Below are 26,373 nucleotides of genomic sequence, written 5' to 3'. Positions count from 1 at the left end.
TCCCAGCACTCGATCCAGCCCTGCATGCCCCACTGGGGACTCCACACCCCAAGGACCCCAAAACTCCCGCTCCCAGGAGGGTAGCCAGCTCTCCAAGGCCATGTGCCCCTGCTTGGGGGTGGGGGGCTCCAGTCAGGCCCCTGGCCCTAAAGGATGCTCTACGACTCCCAGAGCTCCCACAGCTTCTCTGCCAAGGCCCAACAGGCCACACGGCCGGCCCCCAACAGGTGGGCCGAGCCCCCGCCTCCCTGGCGCCCAGCTCAGCCACCACTACCCACCGGCTCCAGCTGGGGCCGGCCCAAGGGGCCATTTCGGGTTGGGACGAGCATGGCCAAGGCAGAGGTGGCGATGGAGGGACCAGCTGCTCAGAAAAGGCGAATGGGAAGGGGAAGGAGGTGGGGGTGGGGGGTGCAGAAGAGGGGGTGGGGGGTGCCGGGGTAGGAGGAAGGACGGCCCGGCCAGGCCGGCCTGCAGTGGGGGAGGGGTGCAGAGGTGGAGGGAGGGGACCAGAAGTGGGCCGAGGGGGGGGCCGTGACGATGGGGAGGCGGACAGAGCAGGGGAAGGGGGAGGGGAGGGGAGAGGGAAATGGGGGAGGGGAAGGACACGGAGTGGGGCCCGGACCGGGATGCAGGGGGACCCGGGTTGGGGGATGGCGAGGCCCTGGGGCGGCGGTTTGGGGACCGAGGCCCGGCGGGGAGGTGAGATGGCGGGGGCCCGGCGGGTCGGGGGCGGCGGGTCGGGCCCGCGGCGCATAAAGGCGGCGGGCGGGCGTGCAGGCGGCGGCCTTACCTCCGACCCTGTACATGTTGGCGGCCATGTCCGGCGGCGGCGGCGGAGGCCGCGGGCTGGGCCGGGCTGGGCCGGGCTGGGCCGGGCTGGGCGCGGGGCTCGGCGCGGGCGGCCGGGAAAATGGAGGCGCGCGGGCGCGGGGCGCGGGGGCGCGGGCGGGCGGGCGGGCGGGCGGTTTAAAGGGGCCGCGCTGCTGCCGCCGCCGCCGCCACCGCCACCGCCGCCGCCGCCGCCGCCGAGGCCGCCGAGGCCGCGCAGGGACCGAGGGCCGCGGCGCGGGCGGGAGAGGAAGAGGAGGAGCGGCCGCGGGGAGGGAGGGGCCTCGGGCGCCGCCGCCCACCGCGCAGGCCGTTACCCGACCCGGGGCCGCGCGCGCCCCCGGGACGGTCCTCCCGGGAGCCCGGGGTGGGCGCCCCCGCGCCCCGCTGCGTCCTCCCTGCGCCCCCGCGCCCGGCCGCCCGCTTCCCCGCGCCCTTTCCCGCATCGGCCCTCCCTCCGCCCTCCGCGTCGCCCCCGAGTCCTTCCAGGACCTGGCGCCCCTTCTTCCCCACACACCCTGCTCCCGCTTCCCTGATGCTGGGTGGCCCAGCCGTGGCCTCTTGACCGCGCCGCACACCTCCCGTCCACTCACCCCAGGGCTCTTTGTCCCTGCCCCTCACTGCCCAGACCCCAGGGCCCTGCTTGGACAGCAGTGGGCTCCATCCCAGCTCCCTGCGGGCACGCTCCTGAGCTGGCACTGCCTCCCCAGACCTGGCCTGAGGAAAAGGCCAAGGGAGAAGGGTATGCCCGGAGGACACCCTTCGGAAGGCCCCGCTTGAGAGCAGGGGTCCTGCAGGCTTCGCCGGCACAGCCCAGATCAGGCCGCTGGGGTGTGGGGGCTGCCTGCCCCAGAACAGGGAGGCTGGAAGGGTCCCCGGGTGAGGCAGGCACCTGCATGTCCTCCCCGCCCCCGCCAGAACCTGTAACTGTGCGGCTGGTTGCTTAAGGCCCAAGGATTGGGGGGACTCTGGGGCCTGGACTCCCCCAGCAGGGAAAAGCGGCAGGTGGAGGGGCTGGGGTCCCGGATGGAGAGAAGCAGGTGTACCAGGTGAAGTCTGGAGCCAGGATCAATGTCACTGCTAGGAGGCGAGGGACAGGAGGTGTCGGGGCCCCAGGTTGCTGGTAAGAGCAACGCCATGGGTGACTGTCCTGTTTACACAGGGGCATCCCTGCCGGACGTGGAGGGGAGCCCCAGGCTGAGCACAGGGTGCCAGGTGTTGGCCGAGGGGTGGGGCCACAGCTGTGAGGGGGCGGCTGGAGGGGAGAGGAGCTCAGCTACAGCGGGGGCTGATGAGACTCAGTTTCCCCAAAGGGGGCGGTGGAGGTTGCATGGTCTCCCTCGCTCTCCACAGGACCCTGTCCTGACCTTTGGTGGCCTGCCTGCACCTCCTCACCTGGACAGCAAAGCTGCCAGGTGAAGCCTCCCTCAACCAATAGGGAACAAGCTGACCAAAACGTTAGTGGGAACCAGTGACAAGTGCCAGGAAGCTGTTAAGCACGGAGTTCCACCTTCACGCCTGTAAAGTGCTGCCCTGCCCCACTCCTGGAAACGGGCGGGGGTGGGGGGCTTCCAACCAAGAGCACCTGGAGCACCAGGACTCTTCCGGGCCAGCTGGCGGCAGAAGCAACTGAAGGGTGGGTGCTGTTTTCCTCCCCCGATGGGGCGGAGGAGAGCTGGCCGTGGCCGGTGAGTGGCAGTCAGGGCTGACTTTCACCGGAAGCAGGGAAGCCACTGGAATTCCAAGTCTGCCCTTGAGAACGCGCCCCTCCTAAAGCAGAGTGACGGTTAATAAACTCTCAGGAGACACCACAGAGCCCTACTCCCCCCGCTGGCACCCACACTGCTTTCCTCTCTCGGGATTCACCGAGGAAGGGGGGATTGCATCCGATGCCCAGCCCTTAAACCAGCTCAGAGGCAAGTCACTGAATCTCAGACACCTTGCAGCAGAGCAGGGACACACAGGAGAGAGTAGGGAGGACACGTGGAGGTGTGGCTGCATCCCCTCCCTCACAGCAGCAGAAAAACTGGTGGGGGGAGGGTTGACAAAGACGCAGCAGGGGAGAACACACCTGAGGAAGCAGAAGACTCCACAGGAGCCCCGGAATCTTAGGAGTTCAGCAGTGAGGCCAGTAATCAGCAGTCACATACGGACGACGGGATGGCAGAAGGAGCTGGAGGTTTAAGAGCAGAGGGACTGAGTTTCCTCAAAATCACACCGTTGCTAGCAGGAGAAACAGCAAGGGGCAGGCTCTAGCACAGCAAAGGCTGGAGATGACTTGGGGCAAGACAAAGCAGTGGAAATAAGCCTGCCTCAGCTCAACCGCTACTTGCCAAGCACCTGCTTCGTGCCACACTGTTTAGATGCTAGGGAAGGGAGAGGGCAAGTCGCCTTCCTGGGGAGGGTGCAGTCCAGTGGGGAGGAGGGGGGCTGACAGATGGTCTGTGACATCACGGGCCTTGAAGACAAGATGATGAGGGGCAGGGGGCAGGGAGAATACCGTGGGGGCACTGTTTGTTTAGAGGGTGAGGACATTGATGAAGGAGGGACCCACTCAAGTCTAACAGTGGGGGAGAGACCCTCGATGGACCACGTCCCTGGGCAGGGCCTAGTGGCAAGAGAACCCGGAGGAAGGCACCTGGGGCTAGAGGCCAAAGTTAGGAAAAGTGTTCAAAGATACACTGGAAAGGTTCCCTGGGGTAACCACAGGGCCTGCACCTCGAAGGTTCCCTCCAAGTTCCAGGACAGCAGTAGAGTGAGTCACACTGAGACCTACCCTGTCTGGTTGCTGAACTGCAAGGGTTAATAGCATATAAATTAATACCACACAGTGGAACACTACTCAGTCATAAAAAAGAATAAAATAATGCCATTTGCAGCAACATGGATGGACCTAGAGATGATCACATTAAATGAAGTAAGTCAGACAGAAAAAGACAAATATCGTATGATATCACTCATATGTGGAATCTAAAAAAAAGACACAAATGAACTCATCCACAAAACAGAAACAGACTCACAGCCACAGTAAACAAACTTATGGTTATGGGGGAGGGGAAGGGGGTGGGAGGGATAAACTGGGAGTTCGAAATTTGCAAATACTACTAAATGTAAAATAGATAAACAAGTTTCTTCTGTACACCCCGGGGAACTATATTCAATATCTTGTAGTAACCTATAGTGAAAAAAATATGAAAACAGATCTATGTATGCGTACGTATGACTGAAACATTATGCTGTACGCCAGAAATTGACACAACACTGTAAGCTGACTGTATTTCAATTTAAAAAAAAAACAAAAATAAATTAATAGCATATAAATAACATGATAGCAAAAAAAAGGTTTTTTTCCCCAGAAAAAGCATATCACATACAAGGACAAAACACCACGCTGGCCCCGTTTTCTCCAGCAACATTCAGAGCCTGAAGACGAAGTCGTGAGAGAAAAACAGCATGACCTGAAATTTTCCCCAGCAAGTGCTCATGCCCGTCTCAAGGCCCCAGGAAAACTTCCTAAACCTAGAAGAACCGAAAAAATTAAGTTCTTTAGAAATGTAAAAGCTGACCTTCAATGCAGCCAGCGAGCAGCTAACGGAAACAAAGACGGGGTGGGCCGGATGCTGGCGGTGTGCTCCAGGCCCCTGCGAGATGCAGACCACGGTGGGCAGGGACCACGGTGGGCAGGGCAGTGCCCGAGCCGCTCCTTACCATCCAGAGCCCGGCCTCAGCCAGCACTGCTAAGCGGACACACGCTGCCCAAACCCAGGCGACACCGCCTCTGGATGTTTGCTGTAATTCCTGAGAATTCTTAGGAGAATCTTTTAAACTTGGGGTGAAGCAGCATTCACCTAATTTTGGCAATCCTGGTTTCCCTTACATTTTTAAACATTTGGAAGGAGTATTCTACACTTACTCTCTATTTCCATATGTTCTCTCACCTCTGCTTGGGCCTTTAGAAATACTCGAATCACCTTCACCTCATGTTAACAGCCGTCCTCTTGGTGATGAAACCGTGAGTGAGATTTTTAAAACTTTATTGTTGGGGGTAGGGTATAGCTCAGTGATAGAGCACATGCTTAGCATGAAAAGGTCCTGGATTCAATCCCCAGTCTCTCTGTTAAAAAATGTTAATAAAAGAAAATGCTGGAATAAATATTTGACTTCTGTAATACAAAATATAATAAAGATTAAATTAGGGAAAATTAAAAAAAACACTTTATTGCTGGATTGCTGAATAGTAAGCAATCATTCTTATGAAGCCAACGATGTCATTTTTCTCAGTGGGGGCAATGCTGGGCACTGAGTGTCTGCCGGCCCTCAGGAGGCCACCAACACCACCTCCCAGGTGCCCTGCCAGCCCTAGGGGGCCATGCCCTACGAGCTGGGGTGTCTATAAGCTCTGCTCCCTGCTCTGAGCCCACAAGCACAGACAAGTGTGGATACAAGGGAGACCACGTGGCCAGCCCAGGTGACTGTCCTCCCTGCCACTGGAATGCCCAAGCAGACCCCCTGCCTGGGGGTGTCCCTGTGAGTCTGGGAGGATGTACTGCTCTCCCTAGACTTGGGGAGGGACCTACCTGGTCGGGAAGCAGAGTGACAGGACAGTTTAGAATGGACGCCTGATGGTGGCACTGCAGTGTCCACTGTCAGCAGTGACCTGGGTGACGTCCTAACCAGAGCAGAGATGCCTGATCCGTCTGCTGGGTGGCCCTTGCTCTCATCCGGGCTCCCAGGTCACCCCAGACCCTCCTCTCTTCCAGGGGCTCCTTGGTGGAGCACTGGTGACATCTGGGGCCCAATCATTCTTGGCTGTGGGGGGCCATCCTGTGCTCTGTGAGGTGTTGAATAGCACCCCAGCCTCTACCCACTCGATGCCAGGAGCCCCTGGGGAAGGCAGAGCACCCCCCCCCCAAGATGTCCACGTCTTCACTCCAAACCAGTGACCGTGCTAGGCTATACAGCAGGGCAGGGGTGGTTAAGGCTGCTAACCAGGCTACCTTAAAATAATATCCTGGGTTACCCAGGGGGGCCCAATGTCATCACAGGGTCCTTAAAAGTGGAGGAGGAAGCGTAAGACAGAAGCTGTGCTGCTGGCTTTGAAGGCGGAGGAAGGGGCCTCAAGCCCAGGAATGTGGGCGGCTTCTGGAGCTGGAGAGGCTTCCAGAAGGAAGATGGCCCAGCCCACATTCTGTTCTTGACCCAGTAAGACCCAGTTCGGACTTCGACAGAACTCGTGGTTCATGAATTTGTTTGAAACACTAAGTTTGTGGTAAGTTGTTCGGACAGCAACAGGAAGCCAGCACAGCCGGGGTGACAACCAAACTATCTCCAGGGACTGCCACGTGTCCCAGGCAGCACACCCTGCTGGAGAGAGCCGGGGCTCTCTGCTGGTCCTTGCTTGTTCCCCACTATCAGACCACAGGAGGCGGGGAGGATGCTGCCCAGCCCTGGGCCTCAGCCCCAGGGACGGCCCACAGCCTCCACTGTGCTGGCGGGGAGCCCTGGGTGGTCCCCATGGGGGAGGCCTTGTGCAGAGCAGAGGGCCGGCCAGCCCAGAATCCTGGACCCACCCCATCTGACTACAGCCTCAGGAGACACCCCAGGAGACCCATCAGGGTGAGCCCGGTGAGGCCCTGGGTCTTGAGCGAGGACATGGAGCCCTTTAAGGCTGCTCAGGTACAGAGAACTCCACAGCACTTGTCACCCCAGCAGGCCTGTTGACACTTTAGCATGGGGGAGGGTTTTCCTGGCTGGCTCAGAGCCTGGCCCAGAGCAGGTTCTGCCCCCGGACAGCCATTCCCCACTTCACCAGGGGTCCCTGAGGAGGAGCGAGAGGGCGTCCTGGTGCCCCCTGCCTAAACCCAGCCCCCTTCTCCCCCACCCCTTAGGACACCTCCCCCAGCGCCCAACACCCCCCCCCCACCGGCCTGTGGTCCTCCGTCCACCCTAGGCAGCCTAGCAGAGGTTGGGCTGGGGAAGGCTACCCCACCCGGAGGTGGCCTCCAAGGCCTCAGGGGTGAGTGTCCTGAGGAGAGGGCAGCCAGAGGGTCCCAGGGCGCCCTGTTGTCATCCCGGGGCGGGTCATGACTCTGCTGGGCTACGGAGACGGTGCAGGGGCCGTGCGCCCCAAGCCTGGCAGGCCGCCTCCAGGACCCGCAGGAAAGGCACCGGGAGACAGACTCGGGGCTGAGTTGGCTCTTAGGAGGGCGGTGACCTCGAGGCCTGGGCCTCCAAAGTCATGTTGCGCCAGAAAGGCGCGCTCCGGACCAGGAAGGCGTGGAAGGCGTTGGTGGACTCGGTGGACCTCGGCGGGCGGGGGAGGAGCACGTCCTTGTCCACGCCCTGCGACACCAGCTCGGCCACGATCCGCGGCAGGTCCTGCGGGCGACGGCAGGGTCAGGGTGCGGGGCGGGGCCGGCCGACAGAGGGGGCGGGGCGGGGCCAGGAAGCCGGGCGGGCTCGGGGAGGGCTGGGCGAGGAGAGGAACCCGCGGAGCCTCCGCGCGCCCGCGCGCCCGCGCACCCGGCCCGAGGGCGTCGGCGTCGGCTTCGCGTCCGCGTGTTCCGGCCTCTCGCAGCCGCCCAGCGCGGCCAGTCGCCGGCGTTCGCTGATGCTGACGCTCCAGCGGCGGCTCGGGCGCCTGCTCTCCGGCGGCTCGCACACCTGCGGGGAGAGGGCAAGGGTCTGCGCCGGCCACGCCTGGGGGTCCCCACACCCGCCGACCTTCTGCACCCCCCGCACCCTCCGCACCCTCCGCACGGGGCGGGGGGGGCGCTTTCCACAGCGCAGTGCGCTCATTCTCCCCAGTGCCGGGGGACGGTCAGAACCTCAGCCTCCGGGCCTGTGGCCTTGCGTGGCTTTGCACGGCAGCTCTGCGCCTGGACACCGCGGCCGCAGCCCCGGCCCGGCCTTACAGCACACGGGTCGGGCTCCCTAGACGGTGATGTCCTTGCAGCCAAGGTCATGGTCCTCCGGTTGGTGCCCGTGCCTGGTCCTGGCTGGGGAGAAGCCGCCTCCCTGAGCTGTACAGTGGACACACTCTGGGGAGGCCCCCAGGACAGGCAGGCAGACTGTGTGTACCTCAAGCAAGGCGGGACCCAAGGTCAGCTGCTCGCCGTCAAGCCCTCCTAAAATGACCATACAGAGGTGCAGGGAAAGAATACCGCTCAGGCGTCCATAAGGACCCAAGAACAGGCCACAGGGCACCAGTGCAAGAGGGCTGTCAGCACAAGACAGCAGATTGGAAATCGGTTACCGACTGGGAAAGGCCAGAAGCAGGGTGCAACCCCTGCAGGATCCCCCTCCCCGAGACCTTCCCAGGTGGGCTGTGAGAGACTCCCAGAGCCCCTCCCTGACTCTGCCCAGCCAGGGGTCATCCTGCCGCATCCCTGAGTGAAGCCAGGTCACTCTTTGCAGTGCCGTAGTGGGGGAGGGGGGCATGCTAAAAATAAAAAGAGGATTAAGACCAAACTCAGTCCCCATTCCTCCAGAAATTAAAAATAGAACTACCATATGATCCAACAATCCCACTTCTGGGTATACACCCAAAGGAACTGAAAGCGTCTCAAAGAGATATTTCTGCACTCATGTTCATAGCAGCATTATTCACAGTAGGCTGCAGCCCAAAGGTTCATCAGTGGATGAATGAACTAGCCCTATATGGCAAGTCCATACAATGAAATGTTATCCAGCCTTAAAGAGGAAGGAAATTCTGACGCTCGCTGCAACATGGATGAATCTCGGAGACATGAAGACTCAGAGTGAAGTAAGCCAGTCACAAAAAACACAAATACTGTTTGGTCCACACATAGGAGGTGCCTAGAGTCACAGGATTCAGAGTCCGCACGTGGAAAGCTGGCCACCCCGAAAGCTGGCTGGAGGAAAGGAGGGGAGTTGCTGTTTATGGGGACAGAGGTTCAGATCTGCAAGATGAGAGAGTTCTGGAGATCTGTTTTGCAATAATGTGAATATACTTTACACGACTGAACCGTACACTTAAAAGTGGTTAGAATGGCCAAAAAAGAAGTGAAGTCCCCAGCCCCTCTTCCCACTTTGCACCAAGAAGCCCCTCCACCCGGGGCAGGGGAGGGGTCCTTTCTGGAGGAAAAGACCACCCCTGGGGAGAAGGCCTGCAGACAGTAAGAGTGGGTGTGTCCAACACAGCAACCAGAAGCCCACCCCATCAGCCCACAGGAAGCCTGACCACTGCGGGGCGGTGGGGGGGGGGGGGCTGCCCCGAGGCACGCGGAGCCTCCAGCGAGCCTTGCGGGCCCCACTCCTTTGTGGAGACCTAGAGCCAGCACCAGCCGCCCCAGAAAGCCTCTACCACAAAACACAGACCTGGACCTCCAGCCAGGACAAAACTCTGAGGACAAGGAGCTATTACAGGGAGCACAGGAAGGCCTGCCCCCCACTGCCTCACTATAACTGATGTTCTCCTAGACCCTTCGTATCCATGAAACAAGAAGAGGATGATGTGCAAAAGGGCCGGTCAGAGAGCAGGGACAAGTTCTTTCAGAGTAAAAATGTGATGTCAGAATCACAACTTCTCAGATGGTGTGGGAGATTGTTGGCCCTAATCCTTCCCTCCCCTCCTGTCACAGAATCCCCTCGAGTATGTGACGTCAGAGTGTTCCCACTAGAGTACATTCTTCTGCCCCTGCAATGCTGGGTGGGGCTGCAGATGCTGACGGAGCATGTGCTCTGGATATGCCTGCGTAGTCCAACTGAGCCCTGGGTTTCTGTCACCACCGCGAGCACAGCCTTCCCTGGGAAGGCCTCGGGAAGGGAGAGGCAGGTGAGACATGACCCCGGCTGACCTCAGATCTGTAGGCAGAGAAACAGAAGTTTGCTGTAGTGTATCCTGGAAACTTTGGGGTTATTCCTCACAGCGCATCGGGATGGCAAATGCTGATAACAGAACAGCCACAAAGCACAGAAAGCCCCGGAGAAAACAGCCTTCAAAACGTGAGAAAATTGGAGAATCAATCGTATGCATCCAACACCCAGCTAACAGAATCTTCAGAAAGAGAGAGAAGAGAGACAATAAGCATGGACACACACACACGTGCGCACAGGAGGAGCCAGGCTCCAGGCTGGAAGGGACCGAGAAAGGAAACCGACTGGCACCAGAGGACACACGGTGCGGCGACACTTCAGATCGACGGCAAGGGGGACCAAGAGCTTGGGTTCCAGAGGCCGACAAGCCGGGCACACAGAAGCCGCCTGGCCCGGGGCAGCGAGCCGCAGCCCTGGGAGCTGGAGGGGATGGGACCGTGCCCTCAGAATCCTGAAAGTAAACTATTTCCCACCTAGAATCTTCACCCAGACGAGGTATCACTCAGGCGTGTCAGCAGAATAAAGGTATTCTCACAACTTTAAACTCTCAAGGCCTTAAATACCCTCTGGCACGAGGGTGAAACGGAGCTCCCAGACCTGAGGTGTCAGGGCGCGTGTGAGCAGAAAGTCACGGCTTTGCTGGAAAGGTTGGGGGGAAGTCACAACCGATGCACAGACAATGAAGGTGAAGTGGGAGGGCCAGGAGGGCGCAGCATCACCTCCGGGGAAACACAGAAGCTGTCTGAGAAGGCAGACCTCACCGTTCTTAGGGAAACTTCTCCACGGTCAGCTGTGGACCAGGCTCACACGGTCGCTGGAGAGCAGACCTCGGAAGCGGATTGCGGTAAAAAGATGAAACAATCAAAGTGGGAGGACGGGGCGGGGGGGCCAGGTCCTCAGCCTCTGTGGGAGGAGCCTTCAGAATCTGAAACTGAGGAAACAAGGAAGAGCAGTGTAAGCGTGCGGTAGCAACAAGGGCTGGAAGCCGGGACTCCTGGCAGGGCGCTGTCCTGTCCTGTGCTCGCACCTGTTCATAGAAGCATCACAAACCCTGACAAAGAGAGACTCGAGTGACGCAGCAGAGTGACCTAGCTGACGGAGCGCACGCCCTGGGACCCACGTTCTCAACAACAGACGGGGCTCACGGCAGGACAGGCTCCCCAGCGCAGGACGTGGGATGGGGGTCACATTCTGTGACCGCAGTGCCCTCCAGCTGGAAACCAACCATAGAAGGAAAACAAGACGCTCCCACTGGCAGGGACGCACCAACCCGCCCTGCTTCTCGAGTCCTGGGTGAAAAGGAGGAAACCAGGACTGAAGCCCACCGTTTGGGGGGGGGGGGTAGGGCCCACCACCAGCCAACACACAAAAGCTTTCAGTGCTGGAAAACTAGGGAAAACCCCAGCAAAGGGGCAGAGCGAGTCACTCAAGAAGCTGGGAAAAGAACAAGGAAATCCACAGAAGGTTTAAAGACAGAATTAGGAAAGACGGACGAGTAAACTAGAATGAAAAAAAACAAAACAAAACAACAGTAGATGGTGATCAGAGGCTGGTTCTCTGAAAAACCGACCAAACAGCACCTGTCTTTCCCCGGCGTCCTCACCGGCTCCGCACAGGTCCGTCATCACCGTTCTAGCCAGTCATTTCACGTGGGGAGCCCACTTTGCTGCTGCTTTATGGAGTGTGAGTCCGTAGGCTTTGTGTACTTCCCTGTTCTATTTTATTTATTTATTTATTTATTTATTTATTCATTCAATCATTCATTCATTCATTTATTTTTCGCTCAGTTTTAAAACCTGTTTTCCCTTTGCTTTCCAGCATTGCATTGTAGATTCTGGTTGGTAAACGTGTGAATGTTCTGAAGGTTGCGACTATTTCCTTCCAGGCGGTCTTACAGCAGTTTTGTGTCTCGGGTTGTACCAGCCTTTAAAAGGGCTGGCAGATTTTATTTTTTGGTGGGGAAGTACTGGGGATCCAGCCCAGGGCCTCACACAGGCTAAGCTCGTGCTGCCACCGGAGCTGCCCCCTCCCCCGCAACGGCAGGCAGATTTGTCAGGGCTTTCTTTCAGAGACTGGGCCTAAGAGGGGCACTCCCCACGCGGATTCTAAACGCTGCCACGTTCTCCCAGCACTCCTGTGGTTGGGCGTAAGTGTTCGGTGCGTGTGTGCGCTTGATGAGTGAAGATTCACAGTCTCCTAGGTGGACAGCGGATCACCCCACTGCCATACACTGGAAAGTCTGTCTCCCCCAACGCTGCAAAGCAAAGCATACATTAAATCCTTAGAGTTAAACAAGGGCCTCTTCCTCGGGGGTTGGGTGGTGGGTCTCCTCACTGACTTCTGTCCTGATGCCATGCAGCGCCACTGCTGGAGCTCAGAAAAATCCTCAGGTTTTCAAATCAGGTAGCTATTTTGCTGTAATAGCTTGTGTCCTTTTACACATTTTTGAATTCTGGATACAGGAGGCCACGTGGCCCAGGGATGGCCACTTGCTTCTCTCCCGCAGGAGCACACCAGCCAGACCACCTCGCAGGGCAAGGACGGGCATCTGCCGCTCTGCGTCCACAGGACGCTGGCAGAGTCGGGCGGCCAAGTTAGCTTGTGGACCAGCGCGAGACTGTCCACGGTCTGCTCTCACCCAGTCGGCTGGAACAGTCCACGATTCAGCCGGCACACTTCCCCGTGCATGTCGAGGGGCTGGGGTGTTTCCGACCTGCTCTGAGGGAGGCTGCCTCTTACCTGTGGTGTTGGTCCAGCCCGCTTCCTGCACGCGCGGACTCTGGTCGTTACCCCTGCGGCTGCACCCTGTGCTTCGCGGTCTTGCCTGTTTTATGGGTCTTTCTCCAGCTGGTCTTCCTTCTCCTGAGTCTGCTGGGCACTGTTTCTGTTCAACTCTCCTCTCCATTTCTTCCAGACTGGTTCTTTTCCTGGTCTTTTGCTGTAATCAACACTCACCAAATGCACCTAAGTCTGAAGCTGACACGAGCTCCGTGGGCTTCTCAACCACCGCCAGGAGTCTAGAACACGGACGTGCCAGCTGTGAGAGTCAGCCGGGCTCCCCAGCCTTCTTCCCTCTCAGGTGACAGCAGCTCTGCCTGACACGTCAGTGTAACCTCATGAGAGCCCTCCAGCCAGAGCCACCCAGCAAAGCAGCTCCCAAACTCCTGATCTACAGAAACTGGAACAAAAATATTTATTGTTGTTTTAAGTGACTAAATTTTAGAGACATTTGTTATGCAGCAACAGGTAACTAATACACTGCCAGAAACACTATGTTCATTTAGGACAAAAATTCAAGATTCATGAAGAGTTTTTTTTTTTTAAATTAGGATTGCTGTGAATTAGTTTATTTGGGGGAGGAATCTGGCAGGTTAAGAACATATACCTTCCTAGCCAATAATATGGTACAACTTTCCATTAGGAGTTCTCTGTCATTCAGTCATTTAAAAAATTTTTTTTTCAGGGGGTAATTATGTATATTTATTTTATTTATTTCTTCATGGAGGGACTGGGGATTGAACCCAGGACCTTGTGCATGCTAGGCATGTGTTCTGCCACTGAGCTGTACCATCCCCCCGCTTCAGTCACATTTTATAATGTTCTTTATGTAGGTCTTGAACAAGAACAGATTTATTTCTAGGACATCGTAGTTTCTGTTGCTGAAGTGAATAGATCCTTTTTTTCTATTACATTTCTGTTTATTTTTAGTATATTGGGAACTATTAAGTTTCGAATGGTGATTATATATCCAATCTTCCTCTTTTGTTAGTGGCCTTTTAACTGGCCTACATGGATTTTTTTGGTAAACAGTGTATCAGCTACAAACGATGACCATCTCACCCTTTCTTTTCGGGTACTTGTAGCGCATCCCAGCCCCTGCCTTCTGCACAGGCTCTGACGTCCAGCTTGCTGTCTTGTCGTCATGGAGATGCCCTGCATCCCTGCCTGCTGCTGGAACCTTCAGAAACACTTCTCGTGGCGTCCTCTGGGGGCTCCCGGGCGCCCCCCTGTAGCAGGTTCCTGAAAGGTACACCTCTTCCTACCTTACGAAGAGTCGACAGGTTTTTGTGTTTGATTTTCTAGGAGTGAGGCTGGAGTTTGTTAACGTTACTTTTGCCAACATCCACTGAGGCAGTCGCGGGGTCTTCCTCCTCCTGGTAACACGCAGAACTTATTAGCAGATTTCCAAGTGCCTTCACTCCGAGGATACAACTTTCTCGTATTTACGTGCAACTTCATTTATTTGGTATATACGTATCGAGCACCTCCTGCGTGCTGTGCGCCATCCTGGGCACTGGGACAGCTGTGGAGGACTGAGCTCCTGCTCCCCCGGAGGGCGGAGGTGTGGGGCTGCACCATCATGGTGGTGAAGTCTGCTCCCTCAGATGCTGCTTGGCTTCATCTACTTGCCGTGTGTTCAGGGTTTTCAATCTGTGCTTCATAGGTCTGCGCACCCGCTTCTTCCCTTTCCTCTTTTCCCCTTCCCCCTCTTCCCCGGCACTGGTGTCAGGGTGATGCTGGCTCCGGACGCACACGAAGTGGATCTGGCCAGCGTGAAGCTCACTGACCGGGACGGCACTGACCTTAATCGCGTGGGAATGCCGACCTGTAAACTCTTCATTAGGGAGGATGGCTTTCTGCTCCCTGAGCTGTGTCCTCTGTCTCAGGGTCCTCGTTCTATGTTCACGTTAAACGGGGACACGCAGCACTGCAGCTCGTGGACCGGGCAGGTGCATGGAGCGTGGTCTCACCAGAGGGGCAGCTGTCATGTCGGCCACCACTTGTCCACCTGCTTCCCGCCCCCACCCAGCGTTGCCCCTGCCTCTCAGGGTCTCTGTCTCAGTTGCTCAAACACCTTTTCTGCCCTATTTCGGGTTTAGGAGGGACCAGGGGTGCTACTCACTGACTCCTGAAGATCCAACAGAAAGAAAAGGCGAGTCTCTGCTGGCTGTGTTAAACATCTAAGTGTCCAGTAAGGCACACCCGGGGGCAGTCGTGCTCCTCGTATCTACTGCATCTTTTCTCTTTCCTTGTTTTATCAGTTGATCATTTTCTTCTGAGCATGGAACATTAAATCCACTGGGGTGGTGAGTTTGGGATTCCTCATGGGAATGCTATAAATCTATGCCTGAGGCACTTCCAAGCCCGACTGGTGGCCACCCCCATGCCTGCAGGCGCTGCACCCAGCCCGGGGGCCAGGGCTGTGTTTGGGGCACTCTTGGGTCACTGCAGGCGAGGGGAGGGCTGTGCCAGCCACGCAAGAGGCCCCTGCAGCCAGCTCCAGACCCTTAGGGCTCCCAGCCTGCACCCCAGGACCAGCCAGTGGAAGGGCAGCCCTACCCTAGCGTGGCCTTGGGTGTGCATTTAGTTTAAAATGGAATGGTAACCACCTGAGAAAAATGCAAAGGAAAATATATTTTAAAACCCAGGAATCCACTATCCAAAGTGAACAATGCCATACTTGCTTCCAACCTTTTCCCTCAAGAAATAAAACTTACTGATGAGATCTCATCAGAGACTCCTTCCTCCATCCTGTGAGCTGGCCGCACTGGTCCGGGTTCACGGTTTCCAGCCCCTGCCACCAACAGAGGGGGGCACGAGACCACCGCGCTGGTCTTAACATGTAGGTCAGCAGAACCACAGGGTATGGAAGGGTCTTCCACGTGCTTTCCACCTAACATGCTTTTGAGACGTTTCCACCAGGATTCTGCCGGGCTAATTCGTGTATCGTCACTGCTGTCCACTCTCACTTGCACGAACATCCCGACTGTTTAACCACCCACCACGGCAGAACAGCCTTTTTGCCCCTGCCGGCCGCCTCGCCCCACTCCCCCCAGCAGGGGGCGCCAGCTCTGCTCCCTGCACCTCAGCCAATGCTCCTTATGCCCTGGCCTTTCACCCTTTTGTCAAACGATTTAATTTCGTTTGTGTCCCTGACACCAAGTACCTTTAGCTTTCTTTCCGGCCAGTTGGGGCTCCCTGTCTGTGAAAGGTCTGCAAGTTCTGGGGACAGTCGGCCTCTTTCCTGCAGGCTTGTGTGTGCGCCATCGCCCCCTGTGCCCGGGTTCCCTGGGCCTCATCGCGGTGCTTCGTCTGGTGTGGTGCGGGGACGGGAGGGGCTGGGGATCCCTCAGGAGGGCGACTCATGCTCCGTTTCCAGCACACACTGCGGGCCCTGCTGCCCGGGGCGTCCCTGCAGGGCCAGAGGACGGGGCGCCAGGGCCAGGGCGCTGGCTCGGGTCCTCCGGTCCCTCGGGGACTCCGGGTCGCTTTCACGCTCAGCCGCTGTTATTTAGGCCCCTCAGAGCTGTGTGCCGGGCTAGCTCCTCGGGACGGCCCTCTCCCCAGCCCTTCCGCCAGGGGCCAGGCCCCGTCCCGGCCCGATGCTCCGTTTCCAGACTAGCCCCACTCACCCCCACAGGGCGTTGCCCGCCATCAAGTGGCTTCTGGGTCCCTCTTCATGTAGCTTTTACTGTGGTAACATACGTGTAACGGGAGAGTTACCGTTTCAGTCACTCCTTGGCACCAGTACAGTCACATGTGGAGGGACCGTCACCGCCATCCACCTGCAGAGCTTCCATCCCCCCAAGCTGACACTCAGTCCCCACAGAATGCTGACTCCCCTCCCCCACCTGAGCCTCCCGTCTCTGAGTCGGCCCCTTCTGGGACCTCACAGGAGTCTGTCTGTCTTTCTGCGTCTGTCTTATTTCACTCAGCCCAACGTCCTCCAGGTCCAGCCACGCTGTGTCCTGTGTCAGAACGTCCTTCCATTTCAAGGCTGAGTAACACACCGCTGTAGATTTTTACCACATTCACCTGTCGATGGACAGCAGCTGCTTCCACCCTCCAGCGACTGGGAGTCACACTGTTGTGAGCGTGGATGTGCAAGCATCTGCCTGTGGCCCTGCTTTCTGTTCCTTCAGACGTACACCCAGAACTTGTGGGATCCTACGGTAACCCTATGCTTAATTTTCTGAGGAGCCGCCACACTGTTTCCATGGCGAATGCAACACCTTGCGTTGCCCCAGCAGCGCACAAGAGCTCTGACTTCTCCACATCCTCCCAGCATTTGCTCTTTTTACTCTAGCCACCCTAACAGGTGCAAGGTGGCATCTCATTGTGTATGTGTTTTTTAATGTACTTATTTTATTTTTTGGGGGGTGGGAGGGTGGTAATTAGGTTTTTATTTATGTGTTTATTTAATGGAGTTACTGGGGATTGAACCCAGGACCTCGTGCATGCTAAGCATGTGCTCTGCCCCTGAGCTGTGCTGCCCCCAACACTGTGGCTTTGATTTGCACTGCCATGTGACTAATGATGTTGAGCATCTTTTCATGTCCTTGTTACCTACTTGTGTGTTAACTACAAGTGTCTATTAAGTCGTTTGCCTGTTTTTTTAAATTGAAGTATAATCAACTGACAATGTGTTAATTCTAGGTGTACAGCACAATGATTCAATTATACATATGTACATACATTCCTTTTCACATTCTTTTTCATTATACGCTATTACAAGGTGTTGACTATAGTTCACCATGCTACACGGTGGGACCTTGTTTATCTCTTGGCCCATTTTTGTTCATTTTCTTTTTTTTAAGTTTTTGGCCATTTTTGAATTGAGTTATTGGGGTTTTTTGTTGTTGTTGCTGTCAAGTTTTAGGAGTTTCTATATATTCAGGACATTAACCCTTTAGCAGATATGGGATCTGCCAATACAGCTGACACCTGAATATCGGTGTGAACTTCGTGGGCCGCTTACAGACGGGCTTTTTCAGCAGGTACGTACTGCAGGACCGCCCAGTCCGCAGGTGACTCTGCAGTGTGTGGAACCTCAGGTATGGCCAGTTGATTGTAAAGCTCCTCTCAGACTCCTGACTGCTGGGGTGGGCGCACCCCCAACCCTCGCATGTTCAGGAGTCAGTTATGTCTTCTCTCATTCCACCAGTTGACTTTTCACTCTGATGATAGTGTCCTTGGGTGATCAAAAGTTTTTAATTTTGATCAAGTCCAATTTACCTTTACCTTTGCTGACTGCACCGTTGGTGTCGCGTCTAAGAAACTGTTGCCAGATCACAATGTCATGAAGTTATCCTGTTTTTTTTCCAGGAGTTTTATCGTTCTAGCTCTTATGTGTATGTCTTTGACCCATTTTGACTAATTTTTGTATGTGGCATTAGGTAAGAGTCTAATTTCATTCTTTCGCTTGTAGAGGTCCAGAATTCCCAGCAACGTTTGTTGAAAACACCGCCCTTCCGCCATTGAAGAGTCTTGGCTTCCTTGTCAGTTATTCTGACTTTGCTCCTGGTATGTATTTTACCTTAATAGAGGTTTTCTTGTTTGTTTTTCACATCTGGTTAAACATATCATTTGCTTTTATGGCTTCTGGACTTCAGGCTTGGTTAGAAAGGTCACCCCTACTCCACAGGTACAAAGCGATCTGCCCAGAATTTCTAGCACTTTTATGATTTTGTTCTTCTACATTAAAACCTTTTACGCATTTGGAGTTTATCCTGGTGCTGAGAGATATGGCTACAACTTTCTTTCTTCTAGACAGATACAGTGTCCCAGCATAATTTATCAGCAGCCCCCGCCCCCCGGTCTCAGATGCTGTCTTCAGCCTGCACCAGGTGTCTGCCGGCATTCAGTTCTGCTGTCCGTGCGTCAAGACAGGGCCCGACTGCGCTGACAGTTTGCGATACGAATTCGTACCTGCTACAGCTGAACCTGTTCTTATTTTTCCATTTGACCAGCTTGCTGACACGAAAAAGGGAAGACAAGCTTTCAGGGTTTTGTGTCGCCAATGACACGGGGCGGTGAAACGCCTGGGGAGGCCCCTCTGTGCTGGCGAGCCTTCCTGTCCAGGAACACAGTGTCTTCTCCAATCGCCAAGTCTCTTGATAATGCTTCGGGGTGTTTTAAAGCTTCTCTAAAATGGGTTTGTGTTGTTTTCTGTTAAGTTTATTTCTGTCGTCAAATGTGCCATTTTCATTTGTTTGTTTTCTGGAATCTGTTGTTTGTATTTATAAAGGCCACTAATTTCCAAACAGTTGTCTGTACCCTCTTCCCAAACCCTCTGCTGTGGGTGGATTCCAGTCCACTCTCCTGCGCTGACCGGGCACGTGACATGGTGCCCGCGCCGCCCCCTCCCCAGTGTCCACACGCCGTGCCCCTCTGGGTCTGCTGTGTGGGCTGACTCTTCCAAGGTGGTGCCGGTCACCTCCCGTTCTGCTCCACTCTGCCTGGTACCTGGTTCTTCTGGTTCCTTTTTCCCAAGTGCTTTGCTCTTCTTCACGACAGAGGTTTTCCTCAAACGTCTGGTGTCCCTGGCTGGTATCTAAAGTAGGGGCTAAGTGTTGATTAGCAATGCTGGTGGACTGGGGCTTGGGAGCCTGGGCAGCTTCCTGTTTCTACCGCCTCCAACCACGTAGCTGAAAGCCGACCCTCCCACTCGGCCCAACCCGGGGCCACACGCCAGAATGTGGCCGGCCCTCCTGCCCAATTCTGTCTTGTGGGTTCTCGCCCCACTCAGAGCCCCCTGTGGTCATTTGAGCAGGATTGTTAGGACACAGAAGTGGACAAGCTGGCCCAGCCCTCTGTGTGAGGCTGGATGTCTGCAGACCCAGGACTCGGCCTGCAGTAACCGCCCCTCGGTGAGCACGTGTTCCCACCATAAACACTGCACACGAGGGCGGCTCTTGTGGGGCTCGGGCTGGGAAAGGCCAGGGACAAAGGGAATAGTGGTGCTGACTTGTGTCCCTGGAAGATGATACCTGACAGGGGCAGATTGGGACAAGCTGGAAGAAGGTTCCATGCTGAACGCACACGGAGGGGGACAAAGAGGAAGGACATCCTGCAGGATGGTACGAGGCAGGGAAGCCTGGTGCACCCCTTAAGGCCACAGCGAGCAGCTGATGTTCCCCAAGAGTGGGGAGCAGTGGAGGAAAGAGGTAGGGTGACACCAAGGGAGTGGCCAGGGTGTGGGGAACACTGCAGCAAATTTCTGCCCCCAAATCAGAAACCTGGGAGTCTGTGCCCCTCCCCCCTCCTCTAAAGCCCCTCTCCTCTGTGAGGCCTCCCACCCCACCCCAGCCCCCACATACCCCTCATCCACAGCCACCCGCCCACCTCTCGGAACTGTAGACACAGCAGTGGCCCCTGCCCGAGTGGCCAGGCCCCTCCGCCCCTGCAGGTCCCCTGTCCAGAATGGAAGCCTCCATGAGGGTCCTCACCCTCAAGAGGTGACACACTTGTGGCTCATGCCCCAGATCACCTGCCCTGGGATGTCGGTCTAGTGGAAGCCAAAACACCGGAAGGTGCCTCACCGGCATTCGGGTGGGGCACGCGGCTGGCGGGGCACACGGAGCCTGCTTGCTTTCTCCCACCACCTGTTACGTACACCTCTGACCCCGAGAACACACGCGCCAACAGGTCCAAGGGCACAGCTCCACGGGCCCCCGCCAAGCACTGGCCTGGCTCCGACCTGGATGCACAGGGAACCATACACAACTCCTGGGGGCCTGGCTTCCTCTGCTCATCAAGTGTCCCCAGGGCTTGAGCAGCTGTGTCCCGTCCACTCATGGCTGCACGGGAACCGAGCAGCTGCCCACCCACCTGGTTGGGGGTAGACAGAGGTGCCTCCAGACTGAGGCTGGCACAAAGCAGAGGCTCTGAGAACATTCTGGTCACGACTTTTGTTGACAAGTCCTGTTGATGCCTGCCCACCTGGTCAGTGGGATACTACCCAGGCTGTGTGTGGGGCTCCCTCCACTTGGTGCCACCCTCCTGCCCGGGGTCGGGGTGGCCAGCAGAAGCCGACTGCCCACAGTTGTGGGAGGGGTGCAGGTCCACCTAGCTGCCCATCTAGGGCTCTGGGGAAGAGAATACTGACATTCTGTACGGCCCCCAACTCAGCACCTGCTTCCTGGCAGGGGCCACTGGGCCCTCCCCAAGCTTATAAAGCTCCTGCTCCACCCACACCTCTAAAGCCAGTGCCCAGGGCTCCCAGAGAGGAGCCCAGGGGCACGGAGGCCACAGCTTCCTCCAGCTTACCCAGTCCTGAGTCTGCAGCACCTGCTGACTGCTGCTCTGAGCGCTGGGCTGGCCCCAGGCCACGGCTGGGCTCGGCGTGGCAGAGGGCTGCCCATCCTCTTGGGACAGCTGCGATTCTGGCTTCTTCCCCAGGAGGGCCTTAAATAAGTGCTTTCCGCTGTCCATCTCCGGCCCTTTGGGCTGCTGTCTGCACTGCAGGGGCTCCCAAGAAAGGTCCCACGGCTACCTGAGCCCCTCAGGCAGAGGGAGGCCGTATCAGGGTCTGCTAGGCCCATCTGTCAGCCACTGGCCAGACGGGTGTGTGGGCCTCAGCCAGAGACACAGAGGGGTTGATCCCATTGGGTGTCCCGTGCCCTCTAGCTTCTGCTGCCATCTTTCTCATTACGGTCACCCCAGGCTGGAGCGGCTCCAGCAACCCCCTGCACTTGCCTCCCCCCAGGACACCCTCCCGCGCCCGGGCCCCCACCATGGCTCCAGCAACTCAAGCGGCCCTAAGTGCTCATTCTCAGGACCCTGCCGGCGGGCCCGCAGACGGCTGTAACGACCGGGAGAGCAAGAAGGGCCCTCCCAGCTCTCTCTCCTCGCGACCCCTGTGACCTCACCTCGACGCTGCCTGACCACACCCAAAGCCCAGGCCGCGCGCGAGGAGGCCGCAGCAGACTGCAGCCCGCCCCTCTCCACGCCAGAGGGTCTGGGGACGAGGAGTCTGCTTGGGGGGTGGCAGGACAGGAGTTAGGAGGACGCGGTGAAGGGTCAAGAGGAGGGAACCACTAGGGTTGCGGCGGTCAGCTGGGGAGAGGCGGGGTACATGGAAGGTACAGGGGGAGGGGCGGGTACAGCAGGGATGGGGCGGGGGGAGGGGCGGGTACAGCAGGGATGGGGCGGGGGCGGGCCCGTTGTGGTGGGAGGTCACAGGACAGGGCTGGGGCCCACTGCGATCCCGCAAGGCCCGAGGGGGCGGGGCCGAGGCCCACGGAAGTTCCGCTCCCGCAGGCCGTGCCCCGCCGCTTCCGCTTCCGGCCCGCGTCGCGCCTGCGCGCTGGCTCCTGTGGTCACGGCCGCCTGGGGGTCCTCTCGCTACGCGGACCTGGTCGTGCCTCCCGGCGCCTCGGGACCCGGACCCTCCCGGCGTCCTGACCCGGCGCCGCGCAGAGGGGCCGGCCCGGTAGGCGCCCCCACTCGCTCGGCCCCACGACCTCCTTCCTGGGTCCCCGCCCGCCGTGGGGACCTCGGAGCGCAGGCCCGCTCGTGCAGACGCGAGGCGGAGCCCGGCTGCTCCGACGGAGGGTTAGGGCGGAGCTGGGGCTGCTGGAGAGGAATCACACAGCAGGCTAGGGAGGGCCTGGGGGAGCCCCCCGGGTTTATTAGTGTCGCATCAGCACCTTAAAATAGTCCACGTGGTCACATATGTGACAGATTAGAATCTGTTTCCCAAAAAAGCTATTTACATTAATTGTTTTCCATTAAAAAAAAAAAAACTAGCAACACATACATCCTAGAAACCAAACAATGCACAATGACCTGGATGGGGGTAAGAGCCCCACGGAAGTGGGCCCCCGAGCTCGGCCCTCAGGCCCCCGCCCGGGACTCTTCTTCCTCTCCACCTTACCAGAGGACAGCATAGGTCTGGGGAGGGGGTCGAGGAACAGGTGTAGGGATCAGGCAGCTGGCCTTCCTGTCTGGGAGTGAGGACAGTGCAGCAGTGCTGGCCCTGGCCACTCTGATCTGCCAGTCTTTGTACAGAGATCCTCAGCTCTGGGTCCAGAAGCCCTCTCCTCCCTGAGCTATGGCTGTGACACTGACTCAGGACACCAGCCTGCATGCTCGGAGGAGATGGTGACCCATGGGACCAACACGAGGTGGGAGGAAGCAGTGGCCCAGATACAGCGTGGGAGCTGGCCTCAGTGAGGCTGGAACCTGCCCACACGACGCCACCAGGCCACTGGGAGCCTGGCCTTGCCCAAAGGTGACTGGTGGCTTAATCTTTGGTCACCCAGTGGGCTGAGAAGCCCAGCTCTGAGGGGGCAGCTCCAGTCCTGTGGGCCCACAGTCTGGGGCCCACGGCCCTCACACACCCCACAGGGCCCCCATGTGCTCACAGCTGCACTGGCTCAGTCACAGACAGCTTTGGCTTCTGCGTCATCTTCCTCTGGGGGAAAAGTGCTCTTACACATCTCCTCAGAGCAGCTCCATGAGGTAGGCAGTAGAGAGGGACCCCCCCGTGCAGCCGACACGGGCACTGGGGCACTGGTGTGTGCAAGCCCAGGTCTGCAAGCGAGCTGAGGGCTGGGCTGGCTGCGTAGCCTTCCTGGCCCAGGAACGGTGTGGCAGGCGGGCCCTGCGGCATGGGGTGGCGGTTCTGGGTGTCTTCTTGTGTGTCCAAGGAGACAGCCATGGGTGAGGCCAGGGAGGGCATGAGGATAGCGGGGGTGGGGGTTGGGAAGGGGGCCACTCACAGCCAGGATGGACGGGACCCACTCTGGCCCCTTCCTCTAAAACTAGGTCTGCAGCTGGAAAGCTAAGTCAAGGGCGTTTCCCTGGCACCTCCTTCCTGTTGAGTGTGACCTTTAGAAGGAAACTTGAGGACCAGTGACCTAGGCCCTGGATGAGGGCGGGGAGGCTTCCCGAGGGTCCATCAGCTCAATAGACTGCACCTTCACCCAGGTCCTTACCAGGGAGGTGCAGGGCCCCTGGTCCAAGGTCCAAGGCCCAAGGCCTGACTGTCAGCTAGATGCAGGTCCCTCGGCCATGGACACTTGGACCCCGTACAGCCACCTGCGGGGAGGAGGTAAGCAGGAAGGGCACAGGTAAGGAAGACGGGCCATGTTTCACCACCCGAGAGCAGGGACCCTCTGTGCCACGACCCTCCGCGCCGCGGGCTGTTGGAGAGGCCTGTCGTGCAGGGGAGCGAAGAAGGTGTGCAGCTTGTCCTGCGTTTGGCACTGTCTTTCTGAGCACGGCCTGTGTGGCTCTCAGCCTTAGGAAAACGACCACGATGGTCCTACAGCCAAGCTGCCAAGGGGCAGGAGCCGGTGGGCTCTCCTGCAGATGCCTGAGGTACAGGGTTGTGGGGGACTGGGGACACCTCCCCGCTTGCTGTAGGAAGGTGGAAGGTAGGGCTGCCATCCCATATGGGACCCAAACCCCAAACCTGGCTCTGAGGAGCCTGGCCTAGAGAGATGGGTCCCCTGGCCCTGTGAGGTGCCCCGGCTGCACCCACGGCTTGAACGATGCTGGCCCCTATGGTTTGGCCACCTTGCCAGAGCTTTCATAGGCCACAGTTGTGTTGCAGGGGACATGCACCCGTTGCCTGGACCGGACACCTCCCCCAAGGCAGGGCCACGGCTGGGGGGCAGGAGGCAGCCACCGTGCTTGCTAAATTCAGGGTGGAGACCACTAGCAGAAGCAGAGGGGGACGCGAGCCCTGTGGGTGAGGCGGGTGTTGGGGGCCGGGACACAGCAGCCCTGAGGGGCTGCTGGGACTTCAGAAGAGCAACGGCTGTTCGGCAGCTACATTATAACATGTATTTAAAAGCGTTAAAACTATCCGCTACTGTAAAACCTCCACTGCCCCAGGCGGCTGGAGTTTACTGGGAACCCCAAGTGGACCCGGCGTGGGGCAGACTGGCCTGTGTTCTGCTCAGGAAGCCCCCAATAGAAGGCTGGCCTTTGGGCACCCAGCTCAGTGCCTGGGGGGGGCGGTGTCCTGTGTGGCTGCCGACCTGACCCTGGCTCCCTGAGGAAGCACAGACCTGGCTTTCAGGGAGGACAGGACCCAAAGGCAGGAACCCTTCTTGCTGGGGGGCTGAGGGGCAGGGGAGTCCTGAGGCCCAAACACACACACCTCCCGCAATTCTCAAGTTCAACACTGTCCCCCTGACCCCCCGCCCCTGCCAGAACATTCTGGTTAATAAGCAGAGCAGTTACGGGCTCCCCAGGGGGACCACCCCGTTAGTTTCCAGGTTGTGAGCACATCCATACTTAAGACTGTTTCTCTTTGTGTTTTTAAGGGTCTGTCTCTGTAGTAAACTGAAATGTTAACAGAAAAGCAGCTGGGCCCTCCTGACGCGCGGCTGGCTGTCGCAGGGCTGCAGGGTGGGGAGCCGGCGGCCCCTGGGTGGGCGGGGCTAGAAGGTGGACTTGGAGTGTCCAAAGATGCAGATGGGGAAGTGCTTGACGTGCGAGGACCACTGGGCCGCCAACTGGAAGAACTTGACGTCGCTCCACTCCACCCCGTCAATGAGGACTGTGGGGGACGAGACCACCTGAGCCGCCGGCCCTCCTGCAGGCCTGCCTGCCACCCCCGGGGCTCGCTGCTTCTCGCTGGCCCCGAAGGCGGAGGTCTGGGACAGCCCAGCAGGCCCGACGTCAGGGGAGGCGCTTGCCCCCCCCCCCCGTCCCAGCAGGGTCTGGGAACCAGGTTTAAAACACCCTCCACTTAAACTGGAAAATCAGCAGAGGACGGGCAGGGTGGTTCTTGACCGCTGCGGCCATCAGACTCGAGTTCATGACAAGAGAAGACTCTGGAGAGCCTCACACTCTGAGTCAGCTAGTCTGAGATACGTCAGGCCGTCTTTTAAAAGAGCAGAAAAGACTGGGAAATTAGTTCTCAGAATTTGAAAGCACAGGCACACAATAGGCCTCCCCCAAATGTGTTCAAAGTTTGAACTCTGCAACGTGCATCCCAGAGCAAACCAAAAGCGTTTCCTGAGGTGAATTTACAAAAGCAGCCCAACTTTGCTCTGGTTAAAACTTGAACGTTTTACGGGCCACAGGCCCTGCCTGGGAGGCCCCGTGGAGGGAGGCGGGCACTCACCCCGCAGCAGCGGGGGCCCCGCGGGGGGAGGAGGCGCTCACCCCGCAGCATGTTCTGCTGGTGCTTGGCTGTGCAGATCAGACGGCTGATGCCCTCGATGCACTGGCTTTTAGACTCCACGTCCTTGTCCTTGGTTTTCTTAGGCAAAAACATCACTAGGAGGGAAAACGGGGTGCTGTCCTCCCACTGTTCCTCCAGGGCCGGGGGGCGGTGGGCGCTGTGGCTCACCCCGGCCCCCAGACCCCGCTCACCTGGATCCCCTTCTGTTCTGACCACGGCCACCACTGCCCGCCCACCACAAGGTCTTTGCTGGGGGCTCTGGTCAGAAGCGGCCCCAAGACCCGCGGTGCCCTCGGGGCTTGCACGGCTGCCCCTCCAATTGTCCCGACGGTCAGCCCCCCCACCCCCACCTCACCCTTCTTGTTCTTCTCCTTGGTGACCACGGTCATGGACATGGTGGGCGTGGCCGCAGCCTCGCCGCTGCTGGGCAGCCTGCTGACCTGGAGAGACCGGAAGGTGCACTTGAGTGTGTTTTTGGTGGTGGGCGGGTCCTTCTTGTCCGCATCTCTCTTCCTGTCTGCGGGCTGGGCCGCCGTCCAGTAATCCACCTGCAGCCCCATCAGCTCGGCGCCGACGCCCTGGCTGTGGAAGACGAGGGAGGCTCACCCCTCCGTGCTGGGCTGACAGCAGCACCCCAGTGGCTGGCATGGGCGAGGAGGTGCCCGCTGGTCCCGTGCTGCCTAAGCTCAGGGGACCACCTGTGGTGGCTGACCAGCAGACAGGAGGCCGGGGCTGCTGTGGGGGTGGTCCTGGTCTCTGGGGACAGGCGGGTCTGTGCCAGT

The 26,373-nt window shown here is 58.0% G+C and overlaps 3 protein-coding genes across 7 annotated transcripts in view; all 3 read right to left on the bottom strand.

Moving 5' to 3' along the window:
- The window catches only part of MTA1 (metastasis associated 1), a 33,881-nt gene extending 32,985 nt beyond the window's left edge, over window positions 1-896 (bottom strand). For 2 of the 3 annotated variants that reach the window (XM_064486349.1, XM_064486351.1), the window contains exon 1: window positions 791-895. In XM_064486349.1, coding sequence (XP_064342419.1) covers window positions 791-818 — 28 coding nt within the window. In that variant the 5' untranslated portion in view covers window positions 819-895. Of the gene's footprint in view, window positions 1-790 lie in introns of all 3 variants that reach the window. The other variant, XM_064486350.1, reaches the window with a different exon arrangement.
- Window positions 897-6,759: 5,863 nt separating this feature from the next.
- On the bottom strand, window positions 6,760-21,553 carry TEX22 (testis expressed 22). The gene is made up of 3 exons (XM_064486348.1): window positions 20,716-21,553; window positions 7,351-7,491; window positions 6,760-7,206 (listed from the first exon to the last, which is right to left on the bottom strand). Exons 1-3 carry the CDS (start codon window positions 20,878-20,880, stop codon window positions 7,027-7,029), a joined length of 486 nt encoding a protein of 161 aa, XP_064342418.1. The 5' UTR covers window positions 20,881-21,553; the 3' UTR covers window positions 6,760-7,026.
- Window positions 21,554-22,047: 494 nt separating this feature from the next.
- Window positions 22,048-26,373, bottom strand: part of PACS2 (phosphofurin acidic cluster sorting protein 2) — a 57,703-nt gene continuing 53,377 nt past the window's right edge. For 2 of the 3 annotated variants that reach the window (XM_031454478.2, XM_031454480.2), the window contains 3 exons: window positions 25,947-26,173; window positions 25,573-25,686; window positions 22,048-24,961 (listed from right to left, as the gene is read on the bottom strand). In XM_031454478.2, the coding sequence (XP_031310338.1) occupies window positions 24,843-24,961; window positions 25,573-25,686; window positions 25,947-26,173 (460 nt within the window). In that variant the 3' untranslated portion in view covers window positions 22,048-24,842. Of the gene's footprint in view, window positions 24,962-25,572; window positions 25,687-25,946; window positions 26,174-26,373 lie in introns of those variants that run through there. The other variant, XM_031454483.2, reaches the window with a different exon arrangement.

Source organism: Camelus dromedarius, chromosome 5, assembly GCF_036321535.1.
Source record: "Camelus dromedarius isolate mCamDro1 chromosome 5, mCamDro1.pat, whole genome shotgun sequence".
Classification (NCBI taxonomy): Eukaryota; Metazoa; Chordata; class Mammalia; order Artiodactyla; family Camelidae; genus Camelus; species Camelus dromedarius.
Note: the sequence above shows the minus strand (reverse complement) of the source record. Positions and strands in the feature narration are given on the sequence as shown.

What these genes read in the sequence shown, in the direction of transcription:
- TEX22 (XM_064486348.1), bottom strand. Translation starts at nt 20,880, where the DNA reads ATGGACAGCGGAAAGCACTTATTTAAGGCCCTCCTGGGGAAGAAGCCA. An exon ending in TGCTGCAGACTCAGGACTGG is followed by an intron (nt 7,492 to 20,715) that starts GTAAGCTGGAGG and finishes CTCTCCCCGCAG; the next exon opens with GTGTGCGAGCCGCCGGAGAG. An exon ending in CGCCGACGCCCTCGGGCCGG is followed by an intron (nt 7,207 to 7,350) that starts GTGCGCGGGCGC and finishes CGTCGCCCGCAG; the next exon opens with GACCTGCCGCGGATCGTGGC.